Here is a 20376-nt window from a genome sequence, read left to right as displayed (position 1 = left end):
GAGGCAGGAAAGGAGGACAATAAGTTAGAAGTACAATGTTGATGAGACCCCATTTGGCATAAACAGAGGTCATAGGTGCAACAGCAGCTTGTGGGATAACAGACATATACTTTTCCGGTAATAAAGGCGGTACTTTAATGTAACGCGGCATAGGCAACCAATCAGTGAAGATGCATGCGGGCCAAGGTCCAATCAGGTGGCAGGAATGAATTTTGAATGAGCTGGACATGTGTATTATAATGTATAAAAATGTAGTGTTTGCTGTACCAATTTGGAGAAGTCTGGCTAAGACAGAGCAGACTGTCTCCCCACCGGTGCAATAAAGACAACTTGACTATCGATCTAAAACCTTGTGGAAAATACTCCACAACACTCCCTAAACCTCGCCGCATCTCTACCTCGCTGTCTTCATTTAAAATCGCTCTTTAAAACCTACCTCATCTGCCCTACTCTCTCTTTTTATGGTTTGCTGTCAATTTTTGTTTTAGAACGCTCCCGTGAAGTTTTACTATGTTAAAGGCGCTATATAAATACAAGCTGCTGCTGTTGGCAGCACGAGGGTAACGTAGAATAATAAAACTATATCTCCCATTTCTAAAGATATGCATGTAAATCATTCCCCAAGTTTGAGTTTGCTCTCAAAAAACATAAGGAAAGTTCTACAGTAAACTCAATGATGAGCAGCACAGCTCATCCTAGCTAGTAGAAAAAAAGGGCCCAACTTTATACAGACTGAAGCATTTTTCATCGACACTAACACCGTAGTTATAACTGAAACTACAGTGTACTGAACCAGTGAGCTTTACAGCACAGAAGGAAAGAAAGACTTGCATTTATATAACAGCCAATGATGTATTTTTGAAGTGTAGTCACTGTTGTAATGTGGGAAACGCGACAGCCAATTTGCGCCAGGGACCCGGGTTCAATCCGGCCTCGGGCGACTGTCTGTGTGGAGTTTGCACATTCTCCCTGTGTCTGCGTGGGTTTCCTCCGGGTGCTCCGGTTTCCTCCCACAGTCCAAAGATGTGCAGGTTAGGTTGATTTGGGTTGATTTGGCTATGATAAATTGACCCTTAGTGTTAGGGGATTAAATACGTGGGGTTACGGGGATAGGGTGGGATATGTGTCGGTGCAGGCTCGATGGGCCGAAATGGCCTCTATCTGCACTGTGAGGATTCTGTGATTCTGTGGAAACAGCAATGTGAAAATGACCAGATAATCTGTTTTAGTGATGTTGATTGAGGGATAAATATTAGCCAGGACACCGGGGAGAACGCCTCTGCTCTTCTTCGAAATAGTGCCATGGGATCTTTAATGTCCACCCGAGAGAGCAGATGGGGTCTTGGCTTAACGGTTCATCCGAAAGGAGGCTACTTATCTGTGCTAGAGCAATCCAAGACTAATCCCACTACCCTGCTCTCTTCCCCATCGTCCTGTATCTTCCTCGGTCTCAAATATTGGTCCAATTTTCCCTTAAAAATATCTACCTGAATCACACTCTACAGCAAAGGATTCCATGCTGCAACAACTCTGTGTAAAGAAATGTCTTCTAATCTCTCCTCGCCCTGTGGCATCATCCTGGCGAATCTACACGTGGCTTTAAGTGCCTCATTTAAGTAAGTCTGTAATGAGGCACTCAAAATTGCAGTTCTCCAACTGTGACCTAACCATTGCTTTGCACAACTTTAGCATGGCCTCTTTGTTATTTTACGCATGGAGGCGGCACTTTTCGCACCAGAGGAAATGGCAGCTTACTAAAATGCGAATGATCGCACTTAAGTCACGGATAAGACTGAACTTCTGGAAACCCCCCACAGACTATTCAAGTAAAAGGACCTTAATGTTTATGCGTATGTCTGAGCTTTATGCCATTCTGTAGCAGACCTCTTAGAGGCCTCACTACTAGTTTCAACTGAAGGTTTAATCTCCAATAATGCTTTTAAGAAGGGTATGAATTATTTCTTCCCAATTCCCAAAGACTATTCGCTGGAAACATTCCAGGGCATGTTTGTGATTCACCCTTGCCCTGGAGGTTTCTGACTCATTGCAGCCCAGTGGGATCCTATCCTTGCTCAATGGCACATGTGCACCTTCAAGCCAGGATAACTAGCAGTTGTGTTTTTTTAGGACTTTTAGCTATTTCTTTCCTGCGGGTGCCAAATCCCACTGATGTAAGTGAGCCTTCAGTCCCTGGAATGTGGCTTTGTATGCACAGTGCCAGGTAGTGTAGTCCAAAGGGTGAACACTAACCCTTATTGTTGTACTTAGCAGGCTGAATAGACATAATCCCTCACACCTAAAACTTAAAGAGTAAATGCTATCGGAGCGCTCAACTTAAAACTATACACTAGAAATCCGATTGGCTTTTAAAAGGCCCATTCAGAATTGTACTTAATTCTCAGTGTAAAAGTCACTGGCTCAGCTTCAGTTATACAAGATTGGCCAACTCAAACTTTTCAAACTGCAAAAATAATTAAATTCAGCCTTCCTTCAACGTTTTACAGTTTCTCAATGCATTTACGTAAATGTGCACTGGAGCACCACTTCACACTCCTCCCCCTTTTAACAGCGACATTGCTGAAGGGCACAGAACTGATTTTACAAAGTTATAACTGAGTTCAACATATTAGATAAAGCTATACACACGCGCACGACTCAGTAAAGCAACCAACAAATCTGCTCAACCAGTTACTGTTTAACACTACCAAAATTCAAGACACTTCTGTTTTTAAGACTGACATCAGAAATTGCCCCATACTAAAAGGATACTTTGCAAAAATGTATACGCAATGCAAGCCAACTTACATAGTATCCAGTGTACTATCCAATATTTACTTGTGTAACAGCCATCAACTATTCCTTTTCACAAGACAGTTGGCAACATCGCATACTACATGCAACAAATGTGCAAAGTGTCGATACAGCTCATTACATCTGGAAACTGTTAAACTATATCTTGGAATGAGCATTTATTCGTTTGTTACACAAGCACTTTTACTAAAAGGACATCGCATCCCTCCAAGAGCAAGTCAAAATTATGCTTAATCTCCATTCTTTTAAAAAGCTTCCTAATTAGCAACTTTGCGCCAGCTTAAACCCCGCTTGACCTGCATTGAAAAATCTAGGCATTTCCAGACTTGGATTACAGAAATTATGGAGCAACACAAGACCCAAAACCCTTGAAGCGTCGTGAACCAACTGCAACATACACACCAAACATAGGTGTGAAATTTAACAGCTGCACACACCTTTAAAGTATTTCAAGGCGCAGTATGTTACAGACATGCCAATCTTCGGCGTACGTTTTGAGGAATAAAGCTATCTAATTCTCTTGTGGTGCAAGGAATCCGTACACTTAATGCGTGGGTCACTGTGCCGCTAGAATGGAGAATGTTTCAGCCAAGGACACAGTGAAATATTTTCAGAAACTTTGATTTAATTAAAAAGCCAATCACATTCAATTATAACAGGACTTTAAAAGGCTAGAACGAACTAGGTGAGTGTATCAAAGCAATTGTAGTGTCGCTGACAGTAGCTGGCTGATTATTAGTTCTGGTGTGGAGTAGATCTGAAAATATAATTCGGATTCCATTCTTTGCACTTCTCTAAAGGGGTCAAACAGCCCCACAAAAGCCATCTAGAGAGTGTAAAGTTTTTCCTTTCTTGGCCCTGACTACACGCGTACATACTTACCTTTACTTACCAGTTCTTCACAAGAACATCTGCCCCAGACAAGACAACACACAACTATTTACCCTGTGGTACTTACAGTTATCCTGTACCAAAGACTGTCCTTTCGACCTGTACTTACCTTGCCCATCTTGCAGGCCCTGGAAAGCCAATGTTCTTAGTGAGAACTTACCTGCACACACCAATTATTTAACAATCAACAAAGTTCCAATTACTACATCTATTTTTAAAGACATGTTTTTTGTTTTACTTAATAACAATGGAGATCAGTCACTTACTCACCATTGGTGTTTTACTTTCTAAGCAGCAGCATCATTAAATCCCATCTTGTATTTTTGTTCTTTACATGGGATGGGTATTTTCATTTGATCCCCAAGCAATGAAACAAAGTTCTTCTTTATTTACAATGTGTTTTAAAAAATATATATATATAATATATATATATTACAAGAGATTTAATTTGCTCAATAAGTGGGCATCATTAATTTATTGCCGCAAACAAGCTAAAGTAAGGTCTCTTATCTAATGCATCAGTAAAGCGTGGAAACACAACAGTACCTGGTCAAGGATGTAGTTGCGTTTCTTGCGAGCAGCAATCTGGATGAGGCGGTTCAAGCATTGAGTCGCTTGCTGGATGAGGACATCCCAGCGGCCTGCGTAGTTGCGCTGACGTCGAAGACCCATCACCTGTGAAAATGGCAGAGATGCCCGTTGTTGAAAGGACTGGATTCTCTGGCACCGAGCGACCATTCGCTTCCAGTGTGCAGCCATTATATCTTGCAACTCATGCTATTTTGCCCCAATATGTACTGAAATAGGCTTTCCAACAAACTGTTAGCTGGGACCCTTTCTTCTGCAGTACTTTTTGAAAATCATCAGTCCTTTATACTCAGTCTCAATTTACAATCCGGGCTTTTGACACCAGGGAAACGAGAACTATTTGATATGCTTTCTACGCATAGAGGCACCACTTTTTGCACACGTGGAAATGGAAATTAAAAGTTCAAATGATCACACTTCTGCACCCCCCCCCGGAGATTGTTCAAATAAAAGGACCTTAGTGTTTGTGCATAAGTCTGGTGAGACCACACCTGGAATACTGTGTACAATTTTGGTCTCCTTACCTAAGGAAGGATATACTTGCCATAGAGGAAGTGCAACGAAGGTTCACGAGATTGATTCCTGGGATGGCGGGACTGTCGTATGAGAAGAGATCGAGTAAACTAGGCCTGTATTCTCTTGAATTCAGAAGAATGAGAGGGGATCTAATTGAAGCATACAAAATTATTACAGGGCTTGATAGGGCGGATGCTGGGAGAATGTTTCCCTTGGCTGGGGAGTCTAGAACCAGGGGCCACAGCCTCAGGATAAAGGGTAGGCCATTCAGGACTGAGATGAGAAGAAATTTCTTCACACAGAGGGGGGTGAATCTTTGGAACTCTCTACCCCAGAGGGCTGTGGAGGCTCAGTCATTGGGTATATTCAAAACAGAAGTCGATAGATTTCTGACTAGTAAAGGCATCAAGGGATATGGCGATAGGGCCGGTGAATGGAGTTGAGGCAGTAGATCAGTCCTCACTGAATGGCCTACTCCTGCTCCTATTTCTTATGTTCTTATGTCTGTATTTTATGCCATTCTGTAGTAGAATAAATATAGAAATGAAAATATCACTGCACCAGCTGACTTTTGACCCTTATGCAATGACACTACTGAAAGGGGCTGTTGACGGAATTACAGGCAAGTGTTTTCAACTCTTCGGGCACTGGGCAGCAGGCACACGGCTGTGTCAGTCTGCAGAACTGCCAATGGACAGGTACACCACCTGTCCCCATTACCGATTTTCACTTCAGCTTTCAGTTATTTAGTCTTCGGATTGCAGGCCTGTCATATACTGACTCCGTGTTTACAATATTGTTGGTAGACTTTAAAATTGAACTCAATTAATGAAGGTATCCATCAGCTGAGCATCTCCAAGCCACTTGCCAGTTCTGGCACAAACCCAAGAAACTGGGTCATTCTGCACGCCCTACACCTACCTTCATCTTTTCCATGATGGCATTTGTTCCGAGGATGTTGTATTTCTTCCACGGGTGGCTAGCTGCATGCATTATAGCCCATGTTGTCTTCCCTGCAGCAGGTAGGCCAACCATCATCAGGATCTAAAGAAAACGCCTCATTAGTAAAACTTCTTTAAGCAAGGTGCAGTGCTCCCCATTTTCTCTCATTTCTCCTTCCCCTAATTGTCCCCAGATTTTCCACCTTAGTAAATGGCAGCCTTGCATTTATATAGCACCTTTAATGTAGCAAAACTTACCATGGCGCTTCACTGGAGCGAAGGCCTGGGAATGGATCACTAGCTTCAACTAGTGTGTGGCATAGTGAGTCCCAAAAAGCAGCAAGGGAGGCAGGAAGGCTCAATCCTAATGTAAGCTTTCAACATTTTTATCAGTTAACCTGGAATGAACTTGAAACCCTACACAACTATTAATGAATACTAGTATTGATGCGACAGTAAGCATAATGCAATTTTATCATTGATAATGTCCAGGATTATGCACCAAAAAGACAACAGGAGAAATTAGGACAGGTGATCAAAAGCTTGGTCAGAGGTCGGTTTTAAGGAGGAGAGGGAGGTAGAGAGGCGGAGAAGTTAAGGGGGGAAATTCCAGAGCTTAGGGCCTAGAGGCACGGCTGCCAATGAAGCGATAAAAATCAGGGATGCGCAAGAGCCATAAGCTTTCATGTTCTGGCTGCTCTGAAGTGGCCTCTTCAAGAATCTTGTTTCGAAACAGAAACTGAGGAATGCTGCCCCAGATCTGGCAATCACAGAGTGGTTACGTGGCAACGGGGACAGCAAGTTTATTAATCATTCTGGACTCTTGCAGCCCTCCCGAAGGCAAATCTCGCTCTGGTTTGAAAACGCAGCTGTTCTTCCACAAAGAAAGATTTGCCTGTGTTGGGCCTGACCCGTTACTGCTCTTTGCAGGACTATTTACAGCTATTGGCACATCTCGAGGCTTTTCAGCGATAGCTTAACTTACTCCCAAACAGGCCTTTGCCCGAGAATCTGAGGCTTGCAAAGCAAAGGACACTGACCCCAGCTGCAGTTCTTAAGATGTTCATGGTGAACTAATGCAATAATTTCACTGGCTGCATGTGGTTCCTACCACACAAAAGGTGAGGGATAGTTCGATCAATCTGGGTACAGAAATTTCACCCAGTGAACGTGGCTAGAAGCTCCCTGCAACTCAAGCTTCCCCTGCATTTTGACTATTCATGAGCAATTGAGGCTTTCCTCCAAACATTTGGAAGACTGAAGTCATCGTCTTCAGCCCCCGCCACGAACTCGGTACCCGTGCCACCCAGCGCCGTCTTCCTCCCCCACCTACTGTCCGAGGCTGAACCAGATTGTTTGCAACCTGTATCCTATTTGACCCCGAACTTAGTTTCTGACCACATAGCCCCTCCATCTACTTCCACCTCCATAACACTGTCCATCATCACCCCTATTTCAGCCCAACTGCCACTGAAACCCTCATCCATGGCTTTGTCACCTCTATTGCAATGCTCTCCGTGTCGATCTTCCCTCCTCCACCCTTCCTAAAATTCAGCTCATCCAAAGATCTGCTGCCTATATCCTATCCCGCACGACCAGCTCACCCATCACTCCTATCTACAGGGGCTCCTGGCCCTCAATGACTCGGTTAAAATTGCCATCCTCATGTTTAAGTCGCTCCACTGGCCTTGCCTCTCCCCATCTCCTCCAGTGTTACAACCCCCATAAGCTGTCTGTCCCCTCCTATGCATTTCTCCCCTCCTTCTGTCTCGCCAATAGTAACCGTGCCTTCTGCCAACTTGCCCCCCCCACCCCGAGCTCTGGAATGAGGATGACTAAAAGATATCGAAGCAGTGCGGTTTTGACCTAGCGTCTCATTTAGAAAGGCGTCACACACAAAGACCACCAACTGTTATTCATTACCCCATAAATCAGCGATTTAAAACTGATTGCCTTCCAACCACCTTCCACCGATTTCAGCTTAATCATATCCATCGTCCTCCATTTCCCCAGAAATTCCAAGATATTACATTGTTATCCTCATCTGTTGAATAAACCGATATTATATATTGTGTGCAGTTTTGGTCGCCTTATCTGAGGAAGGATGTTCTTGCCATGGAGGGAGTGCAGCGAAGATTCACCAGGCTGATACCTGGGATGGCAGGAATGACGTATGAGGAGAGATTGGGTCGATTGGGCTTATACCCACTGGAGTTTAGAAGAATGAGAGGGGATCTCATTGAAACTTATAAAATTCTAACAGGACTAGACAGACTAGATGCAGAAAGGATGTTCCTGATGGCAGGGGAGTCCAGAACCAGGGGTCACAGTCTAAGGATAAGGGGTAAGCCATTTAGGACAGAGATGAGGAGGAATTTCTTCACCCAGAGAGTGGTGAACCTGTGGAATTCTCTACCACAGAAGGCAGTTGAGGCCAATTCATTAAATATATTCAAGAAGGAGTTAGATATATTTCTTATGGCTAAAGGGATCAAGGGATATGGGGAGAAGGCAGGGACAGGGCAATGAGTTTGGATGATCAGCCATGATCTCATTGAATGGCGGAGTAGGCTCGAGGGGCCAAATGGCCTACTCCTGCTCCTATCTTCTATGTTTCTATGTGCCAGTGAAGTGTTTGAAGAGAAAAAAGCTCCCGAAATTGTTGCACCCAACACTATTAAACTAAAACAGAGCACATGGATTTTGAGCTAAATCTTGATAAGCACGTGGTTGATTTGTAGTGCAGTTCTGTGCTTACACTACATAAGCAATGGGCATGGACTGTGGGGGTTGAATTAAGTAGAAAAAAGCACCTTGTCAACAGGAGACCTCATTCAAGGGCAAGCCTTTTCCCATCATATTCTAGATATTGTGTAGACTTGGATCCAGACAAAACAGATTTGTGGCTGGTGCATTGCACCCAATCCCATTCCTACCTCTCATCGGTCCTTCCTCTGTGCCTTTCCACACGGTTTGCCCACTGCAGAATTGTGATCGATGGGAAGGCACGAAAGGAAAAGACCACCATCCCAACACTGAGATTTGGGAAATTCTACACATTTTCTACAAATTGAGCAAACCGAAATTGAATTATTTAAGTAAAGTCAAATAAATTCAGACAATATGGGGGGAAAATTAATGATTAGACTATGTGGGGCATTCGATCTAAAAAAAACAACCAAGTGGTATAGCACAAGGAAAAGGGTTTCCTCGAGATAGACAGCCCAGATTTTAGAATCACAATAACTCTTCCAACCTCAATCTGTACACCCACCTCACACTCCGACTTGCTCTTTGGTCCTGCTGTGCCTCGTATGCGCTCATCTACATGCACGTGCTGAATGTACGTGAACCCGTCAGGAATTCTGCACCACGGTCCCTTCTGTCCAAAGTTGAATTCAATGGCGCAGTTCTTGCTCAGCACGTGTGGGAACAATGGCCGTCCACCAAGAGCCATTTTCCTGGCCCTGAACGCCACACCCAGCCACCTTCCATTCTTTGTAAAGGACATCTCCACATCTTCGCCGGCTTCAAAGTTCTTTAGAGGTGATGGATAGTAAAAGGGGAAATGTTCAGCGATGAAACATTTGAGAACGGGCTCAAACTACTACAGGAAACTTTGTGCTACCGAGCTGTTGCCGTCCCATCAAAACTGCCGGACAAACCAGCGCTAATGTTGAAACATACGGAGATTTTGAGCTCCGTATCTGGCAACAAACCCAGCTTCTAAACAGTCGGCCGTACCTTGCAAGCGTCTCTGTAGCTTAGCAACAGCTTCAGCGAGACCTTGCAGAGCCTTACTGGTGAAAAAAAAGCAACGAAAAGAAAGAAAACCTAACAAAACAGCTCCTGATTTTTGCCAGTGGCTCGAGCATTCCGGACAGTTAACCTCCGGATAAACCAAAAAGTTTCCTGTACCTCCATTTCCTCTTAATGCAGTCCCCTCAAGCATGAGAGCTAGCAACAAATTTCCCATCTCGCCATCAGTCCCCTACATCTTGCCCAGTAAGTCAGTAACCGGGCTGCAACAGGCGACTCTACCCATTGCTCTGTCCCCCAGTGTCATTCCTAGCAATCTGGCCAAGAGCCAAAAGACACAGTATAGATCCAGGCAGTCTGCCCACTGGAAAAGTAGTTTTAAGCAGTGGCAAGGCTAGATCCATGTGGATAACCACAACTTATGATTATGGGACAGGAACCACAGGCTCTGCAGGAGAAAGCAAACCGACACTGCAGGATTAAAACAGTAGCTTTGTCACTCTAGCATGGAATCTGCGTTCGAACATCATGTACCATGTTCATTCCCTTTTGCAGTACAGTTCTAAAGGAAATATCAAGTTGATATCATGGGAGCAAATGAAGTACAAGTAGTCAAAACCCCATTCTGACCTGTTGCCCCAGTCTGAATGCTAACAAACAAAACCAAACAGAACGGAGCTCCAAGACGACATTTCAAATCAGAAACGGATCGGTTCAAAGAAATACCTCCAGGAGCATCTTTAAAAACAAATTTCCAGAACCCCTTATAACTTATGTAACCATTATATTAATACGTATAAAACACAAAAAACCTGATCTACACTCTGCTTGTAGCCGCCTTGAGTGAAAAAGTACTGTTTATTATAATTCAAAGTAAGTTTGCAATACTTACAATTAGGCATCCCAGAACATCGTTTTCAGAAAATCGCTCTCCATAGTCATGAAACCTGCAGTTTGATGACTTCTTTCCAGTCCCTCCATACCCATACGAGAAATCCTCCTCACCTAAAAAGGACAGTTAATTTGGCATGAGAGGCCATTTCTAGAAATAGTGCAATCTCACTGAATACTGTGTGCTAACGCTAAATCAAGTATCTTCATGGAGGCGTTTCTCTAGTCAGTCAAATTCTGATACTATGACTCTTACTGATCTAATTCTGCAATCTATTAGGTGCCCCGGAGCGCTTCGCAAATACACGGAGTGAGGAAAGCAATCCGTAGGTGTTCTGGCCCTGGTACAACAGTTCTTGGGCAAGTATAGAGGCATGCACAAGTGTTTTAATGTTACACTAATTTCACTCGTAAGAAACTGTCAGTAAAAACATTATGGCAACCTCCAGTGGCAGAATTACCTGCCTTAGAGTACAATAATTGGTATTCACTGCGTAAGCTCGGAAATGGTTTGTGAACATACTGATCCAGGGTCAGAGAAATAAACATGTAGATAAACACAGACTTGTGTTACGGCAGACGGATTAGAGTATTTATATTTCACTGGTCAGACAGGAATATAAATACTCGAATAATTCATCTGCTGTAACATATCTCTGTCCCAGTGACAAAATTTGGCATATATGGTACAAATCTCCCTCGGACTAGGATTATGCCTTTCAAATGAGTAGGAATGTTATCTGCAGCTAACTTATTGGACAAGGGGGAAAAGAGAAGTGGTTCAAAGGGTACGGGTGCAAAGGGCAGGACATTACAGCAATTATTGACATGGGTGGGAGAGTTGAGGCCATGGAGGGATTCAAAACCAAGAGGCAATGCAGTCAAGTCATCGTCAGCAAGAGGTCGCCGGGGGGGGGGGGGGAGCTGTGCTCTCTTATGACAGCACACAACAGGTGCCTCATACAATCATAGAACAGTAGAGCACAGGAGGAGGCCATTCGGCCCATCGAGTCTGCGCCAACTCTTTGGAAGAGCAATCCAGTGAGTCCCACTCCCCCGCTCTTTCCCCATGTCCCTTCAATTTTTTCTCCTTCAAGTATTTATCCAATTCCCTTTTGAAGGTTACTATTGAATCTGTGTCCTCCACCCTATCGGGCAGCGCATTCCAAATCCTAACCACTCGTTGCTTAAAAAGGTTTTTTCCTCATGTCGCCTCTGGTTCTTTAGCCAGTCACCGTAAATCTGTGCCCGCTGGTTATCGCCCCTTCAGGCACAGGACACAGTTCCTCTTTATTTACTCTCTCGAAACTCGATTTAAACTCATCTGGGTAATGGATAAGAAATAGTAAGAAGGAACAGGTAGAGAGCCAAGTCCTGGTGCACACTGGGGAAGGTGGATTGTAGCAAGCCCTTCAGTGATTAGCTAAACAAAGTAACAACCGCTCAGGCTGAAATCTGATGCCAGATCTAGCCAAGAGTAAATGCCGAATTAAAGCCAGCACAGGGAAAATAATTGAGACAATTAGCAGCGGGTAGACTGGAAAGAATCCAATCCAGGACAAGTATCAGTTAATCAAATTAGTAGAAGAGATTTGTTTTAATCTTCAGCATGCAGTTTTAGAATATACTAGCAATCCAAATATGCGCTCCATCCACGGTTTATAATAAAGTCATCTCAACTGTACAGAAAAAAATAAGGTTCAATGATGCATAGATGGTGTAAAATACATACATTTGTTCCATTTACACTATCATTTAGGGGCATATCATTCAAAAGGATGATCTACAGCAGTCATGGATAAGAGGCATCCTCCAGGCTAAACACAGCCCACAAACTTGGCTGAGGATGCTCCGAACATCAGTACTTTAATGGGCAGATCCGAATCGTCAAATCCACTTTCAAAGCAAGCTTGGGAAGCACGAGACTCCCACCTCTTACCAAAGCAAAACTCTTCCTGTGCAAAGCACTGATGCCCTAAATTCCAAAAAAAGGAAAATAAACACTTCCAAATTTACTCCAGAATTGGCCAATCCAGAAGGAAGGAGATAAAGTACCATCGATTAAACCCCCATGGCAGCTCGGAGACACGGAATCCATAAAAGGCCCACCGCAGCAATCAGGGACTCGGGAAGTTAAATAAAAGCCCAAGGGCAAGGCTGACAGGGGCTGAAGTAAAATGCAAAGTCGAAGAACGCTGCAATAGGGTAAAGCCACATCAAGGTTCTCACATCACTGCTGCACAAAGCACCACATCTGCAGGGACGGGAACCACTGGCACCAGCTTGTCTACTCGAGCAGTTAAAATCTCCATGTACTAGCATGGTCAGACAAAAAAGAGAGATAAAAGAATAATGCAGATGCTGGAAATCTGGGTCAAAACGCTGGAGACACTGATCAGGTAAGGCAGCAACTGTCCGGCTAACACAGGTCAGGCCACATTTTTGGTCCCGTACTTGACAGATGCTGCCTGACTTACTGAGTGTCTGTAGCGTTTTCTGTTTTTCTTACAAGATACAAGAATCTGCGTTAGGGAAGCACAACGGCCATCTTGTATAGGTGGGCAGAGAACATAACGTAATCCTATATATCTACCAAAGTGCGCTCGACTGCACAAGGGAGATCTGAACTTAGACGTGCGTTAGGAGTTCAATACAATCAGCCCACTCACCCAGGACAAACTTTCTCATGTTCCATGGGTTACACATTTTCTTTTAAAAAAAGTGTGAATAAAATCTACTGCTCAACAAAACCCAAAGATCCTCTCATAGAAAAGGGACATATGGATAGGTGTGTACCATATAATCCAAGTCACTAATTTCAAATGTAGATCCCAGAGGGATCCTGGTGCCAAATGATTTGAGGTTGACCTGTATTGGGGGACAGTGAGTTAACTTTATTCAGCACAAGCAGGACTTAATACATCACAGTATTTGAGCAGTAGTTTACAGAGAATAATTGAGACTTATATTACCCCGTTATCCTCTGGGTAGAAGTGCAACCGTAAGCTGCACTGTGTCTCTTGTCTCTTGCCTCTCTTCATCTCCCAGCTTGATTCTTCCTGCAATCTTCTACTCTGTGGCCGTCAAGACCCCCGTCTTATACCCTTACTCTCATTCAAAACCTATGGAGTCTAACTGAACCAATCACTTGCTTACACCCAAAATCCAACCATAAAGATGCCACGTCTGCAGCACCTTGGCTTACGCAGGTTCTGGTCTGATGATACCCTTACATCATCGGTTTCTGACCATCAAGACTCATACCTGGGGTAGTTATGGCAACACAAGAGGAACATGTCTCCATAGTGTAGAGATATAGGCCCCGATTTTCGGCTTGTGTGGGAAATGGTCAGATTTCCCCGAATGTGGGGTTTCTGACACACATTAAAAAAAGTGTCAGCCAGCCCCACGCAATTTTCCCTCAATTGGCCAATTGCTAATTGTCTAAATCGAGTCAGAAATCCCCACAGTATGATGTCATCATTCGTGGTGCTTTCAAGGTCCATGGCAAGCACTGCATCCTCTGAAGGCTTCCAAATGAACCATACAGGATGGCAGAGGAGCCTGCAGCAGCTGTGGCCAGTGCCAGACCCTGAGCTGCCTTCAAATGCGACGAGGCTTCACTGCAGGCATTATTGGATGGGGTTAGGGCCCACAGGGAGGTCCTCTTCCCTAGGTCAGGGAGGAAGAGGCCTCCCACTGAGACCAATGCTGCATGGATGCAGGTGTCAGCAGATGCCAACTCGCTGGGAGTCACCAGAGGAACCTTAGCATTACATCTGTAACTCCTTCCTTTACTCCCCCACAGTACCATCCAGAGCCCCCGTCCTCACTGTGGAGGAGGAAGAGGCTGTGCAGCCAGACTCCTCAGAGGAAGCTCCAACCTCTGAGGGTGCAGCGTCAGCAGAAGTAAGCGCACCCAGCGCAGACACTCACACCTCGGGGGGACCTGTGGGACATAGAGTAGTGTTGTCACCTGGTGTTTCACAGCTGACAAGCGAGCCTCAGCAGATTCTGGAGACAGGGACAGCAGTGGAGAGTCCTCGTCGGAGGGCGCAGGGCTCTGCCAGCTCAGCTCAGCTGCGCTGCATCTCGACCCTCTGCCTCTGGGTCCATCCGCAAGAGGAGAGGTGATGGATCTCCATGCACAGATGCAGGAGTCTCTGGCAGGTTTTCTCTCCAGGGTCGCAGCGAGTGTGGAGCGAATGGATGAGTTCATAGCGACCATGAGCAGAGCCTTTGTGGAGTCATTGGTGCATGAACGCAGCACCATGGAAAGGTTGGCTACCTCCATGGAGGAGATAACTCGCCAGCATACAGAAAATATGGTGAGTGCTCATAAGAGAATGACATCTCTTGAGGAGCGTTGGCCATCTCATGAACAGAGAAACCAGATCTTCATGGAAGTCCTTCTGAGTAGGACTGCCAGTGCAGAAACGGGTCCCACTGGCCCCCTAAAGCGCAGCAAGGTGCTCTCAAGCCACTTCCAAGTGCTGGCCCCTTCTGGCTTGTGCAGCTTCAGGTGAGTGAGCAGCAGCCTGGTGCTCCTGGTAATCATCCTGTTGTTCCTGGTTCTGCTGCTGCCACCTCTGCTGTTGGAGATCCTCCAATGCCAGGAAGGGAAGGTGCCAAAGGCCTCGGTTGAGGAGTTCCTGAGTTAGGGTGGTGAGAGGGGCTTCCCAGGAGCTCACACTGAAGAAGTGTGAGGCTCCAACTTTCTGCAGCTGCTCCTAAGGCTTCAAATAGTTCCCCCAAGCCTTGATCAACAAGGTCCTGCAGCCTGCAAATGCTGCCTCTTTAAATATCTTCAGCCCTCAGCGACCTGCTGCTGCAAGCAAGCAAGCCAGCTGTTTTCACGCCAGCTCTCATCGGCGGGGTTCCCCGCAGGCGGGTTTCAGGTGGGGAAAGCCCCAAAGTCGCAACGGCACGGGAAAATCGTCCTTAACAAGGTGATCATTGGTGATTAGTGTGCCGACGAGCAGTCCCGCCAGCGGCGGGCGGGACTGAAGCGGGGCGCGTGGAAACGGCGGTCCGAAAGTCGGACGGGGCGGGGTATCAGGCGGGGGGGGGGGGGGGGTCCCGACCCGCTTTTTCCGCGATTTTCGGACCACGGCCGCATGAAAAGCCGCCCGACAGCTGCCCGAAAATCAGGGCCATAGTGTCCTTGCTGTTTTTAATTCACTGCAGGCATCGTAACATTCCAACACAGTGGCAGCTACACCTGACCTTGCTTCCCAGGCGAGCTGCCCTCGATGTCTCATCCTTACTGTTGGCTAATATCCAACTTTTCACCCACAACTTCCCTATTCGACCACAGCAATCCTCTTTCTCACCCCAGGCTGTCTGGTTACAGCTTACCTCACACAGACTTAATTATAAGCAGAAGGATTACATGTCATATAATTCAGGTTATCATTGCATACTACTGATGATTAGACTTCTACATTTAATTCTTACACACGATTCTAAATCCATTACTGATAAGATACTGATGGTTATAAAGGTATTAAAACAAGTATTCTAAAAATCAACTAATCCATGATAATCTTAACACATACCAGCCGAGAAAGGAAGGATAAACATTGCAGAGCGAACCATGATCCGAATTTAATACAATGAATAAGCGCAAGTGTGACTTATCAAAAAGTTGAGACACAAAATCTTCTTACCTAGCTGGGTACTACAGGAATCAAGTGACCAACCAACACGAACCACGTGGGGATCAGGCTCAGTTGAAGGGAGATGCTTCACTATAATCTCTTCATTAATCTACAAAAAAAATGATGTGATTTTACAATGCTGTCACAGACATCTTAACGAACATTACATGTTAAAGTCCTACTTGAAGTCCAAATGGGACTGCTGCAGAATCAGACTCAAGAGAAGAGCCTAAATTTAGCACAGATACAGGAAACTTTGTGCTATCCGGCACCGACGGGACCGAGCTGTTGCCGTCCCATCAAAACTGCCGGACAAACCAGCGCTAATGTTGAAACATACGGAGCTTTTCAGCTCAGTGTGAATCAACAAACCCTGTTGCTTAGCAACAGCTTCTAAACAGTCGGCCGTACCTTGCAAGCGTCTCTGTAGCTTAGCAACAGCTTCAGCGAGACCTTGCAGAGCCTGACTGGTGAAAAAAAAGCAACGAAAAGAAAAAAAAACTAATGAAACGGCTCCTGATTTTTGCCGGTGGATCGAGCATTCCGGACAGTTAACCTCCGGATAAACCAAAGTTTCCTGTAACATTACTTATGCATGAGCCTGAACAGGGTGCATCAGGTTGTTAAACTGCAGGGGCATCACCGTCAATTGTCATCCAATATCCATGCACAAGCACTTCCAGCTGGGTCACTGGAAAATATTTGGAAATTAGTACCCTGATCAGAATTTTACCTTTAATGCCTGGGGTGCTCAGGCCAATTGTAGTGCCTCAGCCGAGATCTACTCAACACAGAACAGTGATTGAACGTTGAGTCTTGCTGGTCTGAATGTCTCAACCACTCATTGAAACACGAGGTTAGATCCATGTCACAAATAGGAAGAAACCCATGGACTATATTCTCACACGGTCACGGTGCCAGACAACTCCCATGACTCTCTCCTTAAGCACTGTAAGCATCTTCCAAGGAGAAGGTATATTAAGATCCAAATCATAGAATAGAAACATACATAGTACAGCACAAGAGGCCATTCAGCCCACCATGTCTGCACCGGCTCTTTCGAAGTGCAATCTAGTTAATCCCACTCCCCCGCTCTTTCCCCATATCCCTGCAAATTTTTCTCCTTCCAGTCTTTATCTAATTCCCTTTTGAAGGCTACAATTAAATCTGTACCCTCCACCCTATCAGGCAGTGCGTTCCAAATCCTAACCACTTGTTGTGTAAAAAAGTTTTTCCTCATGTCGCCTCTGGTTCTTTTGCCAATCACCTTAAATCTGTGCCCTCTCGTTATTGATCCTTCAGCCACTGGAAACAGTTTCTCTTTATTTACTCTATCTAAATCCTTCATGATTTTAAACACCTCTATCAAATCTCCTCTTAGCCATCTCTGCTCCAAGGAGAACAACCACTGCTTCTCTCGTCTATCCAAGTAACTGTATTCCCTCATCCTTGGAGCCATTCTAGTAAATCTCTTCTGTAACCTCTCCAAAGCCTTTACTTTCTTCCTAAAGTGTGGTGCCCAGAACTGGACACAAGACTCCAGCTGGGGCTGAACAAGTGTTTTAATAGTACACAATAGTAGTTTATGCATGGTTAAGTAACTATAAAACTTTAGATCACCCCTCAACCATCTAAACTCAAGGGAATACAAACCAAGTTTATTCAACCTGTCCTTATAATATAACCCTTTAAGCCCTGGTATCATTCTGGTGAATCTGCACTACACCTCCTTCCAAGGACAATGTCTTTCCTGAGGTCCGATGTCCAACACTGAATGCAGTATTCCAAGTGGGGTCTAATCGAGGCTCTATGCAACTGAAGCATCACTTCTCACTTTCGCATATCCCCCAGATAAAGGCCAACATTCCATTAGCCTTGTTCATTACATTTTGTACCGGTGTGCTAGCTTTAGCGATATGTATAGAAGGACTCCTAAATCTCTTTGCTCCTCCACAGTTCCTAGTTTTTCCTCCATTAAGAAAATTTCTCTTTCTCAGATCCAAAGTGGATGATCTCACACTTCCCCACATTGAACTCCACCTGCCACAGCTTTGCCCACTCAGTCTGTTTCTGTCCCTCTAAGTTCCTGCTCCCATCTATACAACTTACGGTGCCTCCAAACTTCGTGTCATCTTCAAACTTTGATATACAACTCTTTATTCCTTCATCCAATCGTTTAAAAATTATTTATGCATTCACAGGATGCGGGCGTCACTGGCAAGGCCAGCATTTATTACCCATCTTTAATTGCCCTTGAGGAGGTGGTGGTGAGCTGCCTTCTTGAACCGCTGCAGTCCGTGTGGTGAAGGTGCTCCCACAGTACTGTTAGGGAGGGAGTTCCAGGATTTTGACCCAGCGACTATGAAGGAACAGCGATATATTTCCAAATCAGGATGGTGTGACTGGGAGGGGAACTTGGAGGTGGTGGAATTCCCATTCGCATGCTGCCCTTGTCCTTCTAGTTGGTAGAGGTCGCGGGTTTGGGTGGTGCTGTCGAAGAAGCTGCAGTGCATCTTGTCGATGGTACACACTGCAGCCTGCCGGTGGAGGAGGGAGTGAATATTTAAGGTGGTGGATGAGGTGCCGATCAAGCGGGCTGCTTTGCCCTGGATGGTGTCGAGCTTCTCGAGTGTTGTTGGAGCTGCACTCATCCAGGCAAGTGGAGAGTATTCCATCACACTCCTGACTTGTGCCTTGTAGGTTGTGGAAAGGCTTTGGGGAGTCAGGAGGCGAGTCACTCGTCACAGAATACCAAGCCTCTGACTGCTCTTGCAGCCACAATATTTATATGGCTGGTGCAGTTAAGTTTCTGGTCAATAGTGAGCCCCAGGATATTGATGGTGGGGGATTTGACAATGGTAATGCCACTGAATGTCAAGGAGGTGGAGATGGTCATTGCCTGGCACTTGTGTGGCACAAATGGAACTAAACACTATGCAATCATCAGCGAACTTCCCCACTTCTGTCCTTATGGTGGAGGGAGGGTCACTGATGAAGCAGCTGAAGATGGTTGGGCCTCGGACACTAACCTGAGGAACTCATGCAGCGATGTCCTGGGGCTGACCTCCAACAACCACAACCATCTTCCTTTGTGCTAGGCATGACTTCAGCCAGTGGAGAGTTTTCCCCTGGATTCCCATTGACTTCAATTTTACTAGGGCTCCTTGATGCCACACTGTCAAATGCTACCTTGATGTCAAGGGCAGTCACTCCCGCCTCACCTCTGGAATTCAGCTCCTTTGTCCATGTTTGGACTGAGGTTGTAATGAGGTCTGGAGCCAAGTGGACCTGACAAAACCCAAACTGAGCATCGGTGAGCAGGTTATTGGTGAGTAAGTGCTACTTGATAGCACTTTGCTGATGATTGAGAGTAGACGGATGGGGCGGTAAATGGCCGGATTGGATTTGTCCTGCTTTTTGTGGACAGGACATACCTGGGCAATTTTCCACATTGTCGGGTAGATGTCAGTGCTGTAGCTGCACTGGAACAGCTTGGCTAGAGGCGCAGCTAGTTCTGGAGCACAAGTCTTCAGTACTACACCACTTGCCACATCTAGCTAATCAGAGAACATTCCCGTTATCCCTTCTCTGGCTTCTGCCTCTCAACCAATTAACAACTCGTCACAAAGTTACCTCCAAATTACATACAATCTCTTCTGTTGTGCAAAATACACTACATACAAAATATACCCATTTCCCAGTCTATATTAACCACTGTTAATACACCAAGACATCTTCCCCCCTCATATCAACCTGCTGTCCACTTTCAATGCACCGAGGGAAAAAAAAAACAGGGGCGTGATTGCTTTTAAGACTTTTGTGCTGTGACCAAGTGTCCTTTCGCTCCCCCTGCTATTTATGAGGTTGTTACAGTTCTCTGACAGAGATTGAGAAAAAATGATACCAAACGCAGACATTTTTAAAATCAAGACTCAAAGTTGCACAGGTTCAAAGCGACCCAGCTGGAGCTGAAAAAAAGTAAGTAATGTATGGAAATCGAACTGCATTCAAAGAATGGGGTAGACCATGCTTAAGTAACCCAAGGTGAACAGATAATAAAATGCCTAACCTGAATGCTAGAGGCATTTGGACTAATACACTTGTCATTAGCTGCAGGAACATGATGCAGTGATTACCTAAACTCAATTTATCCCAGGTGACTAAATAGGTGTACAGGATTCTCAGCACGGACAGGAAAAAAAGTACAACTTTAATATGGAAATCGAGAGACTTGAATTAACATCCCAGAGGAGAGTGCGGTTGGTTGAAGGACAGCCAATAGAACACTTGAGAAGTATTGTCAGTCTGGGCAGGTGGTG

General features: G+C 45.1%; 1 protein-coding gene across 2 annotated transcripts in view; it reads right to left on the bottom strand.

Moving 5' to 3' along the window:
- Positions 1–20376, bottom strand: part of LOC147096838 (heterogeneous nuclear ribonucleoprotein U-like protein 1) — a 59970-nt gene that overhangs the window by 17297 nt on the left and 22297 nt on the right. For both annotated transcript variants that reach the window (XM_085973513.1, XM_085973514.1), the window contains 5 exons: positions 16067–16166; positions 10399–10511; positions 9022–9285; positions 5728–5850; positions 4249–4377 (listed from right to left, as the gene is read on the bottom strand). In XM_085973513.1, coding sequence (XP_085829639.1) covers positions 4249–4377; positions 5728–5850; positions 9022–9285; positions 10399–10511; positions 16067–16166 — 729 coding nt within the window. The remainder of the gene's footprint in view (positions 1–4248; positions 4378–5727; positions 5851–9021; positions 9286–10398; positions 10512–16066; positions 16167–20376) is intronic.

This window comes from Somniosus microcephalus, chromosome 34 (assembly GCF_052327205.1).
Source record: "Somniosus microcephalus isolate GS21.2 chromosome 34, FLI_Smic_1.0, whole genome shotgun sequence".
NCBI classification, from domain to species: Eukaryota; Metazoa; Chordata; class Chondrichthyes; order Squaliformes; family Somniosidae; genus Somniosus; species Somniosus microcephalus.
The sequence above is the reverse complement of the archived record's forward strand: the minus strand, read 5'-3'. Positions and strand labels throughout refer to the sequence as shown.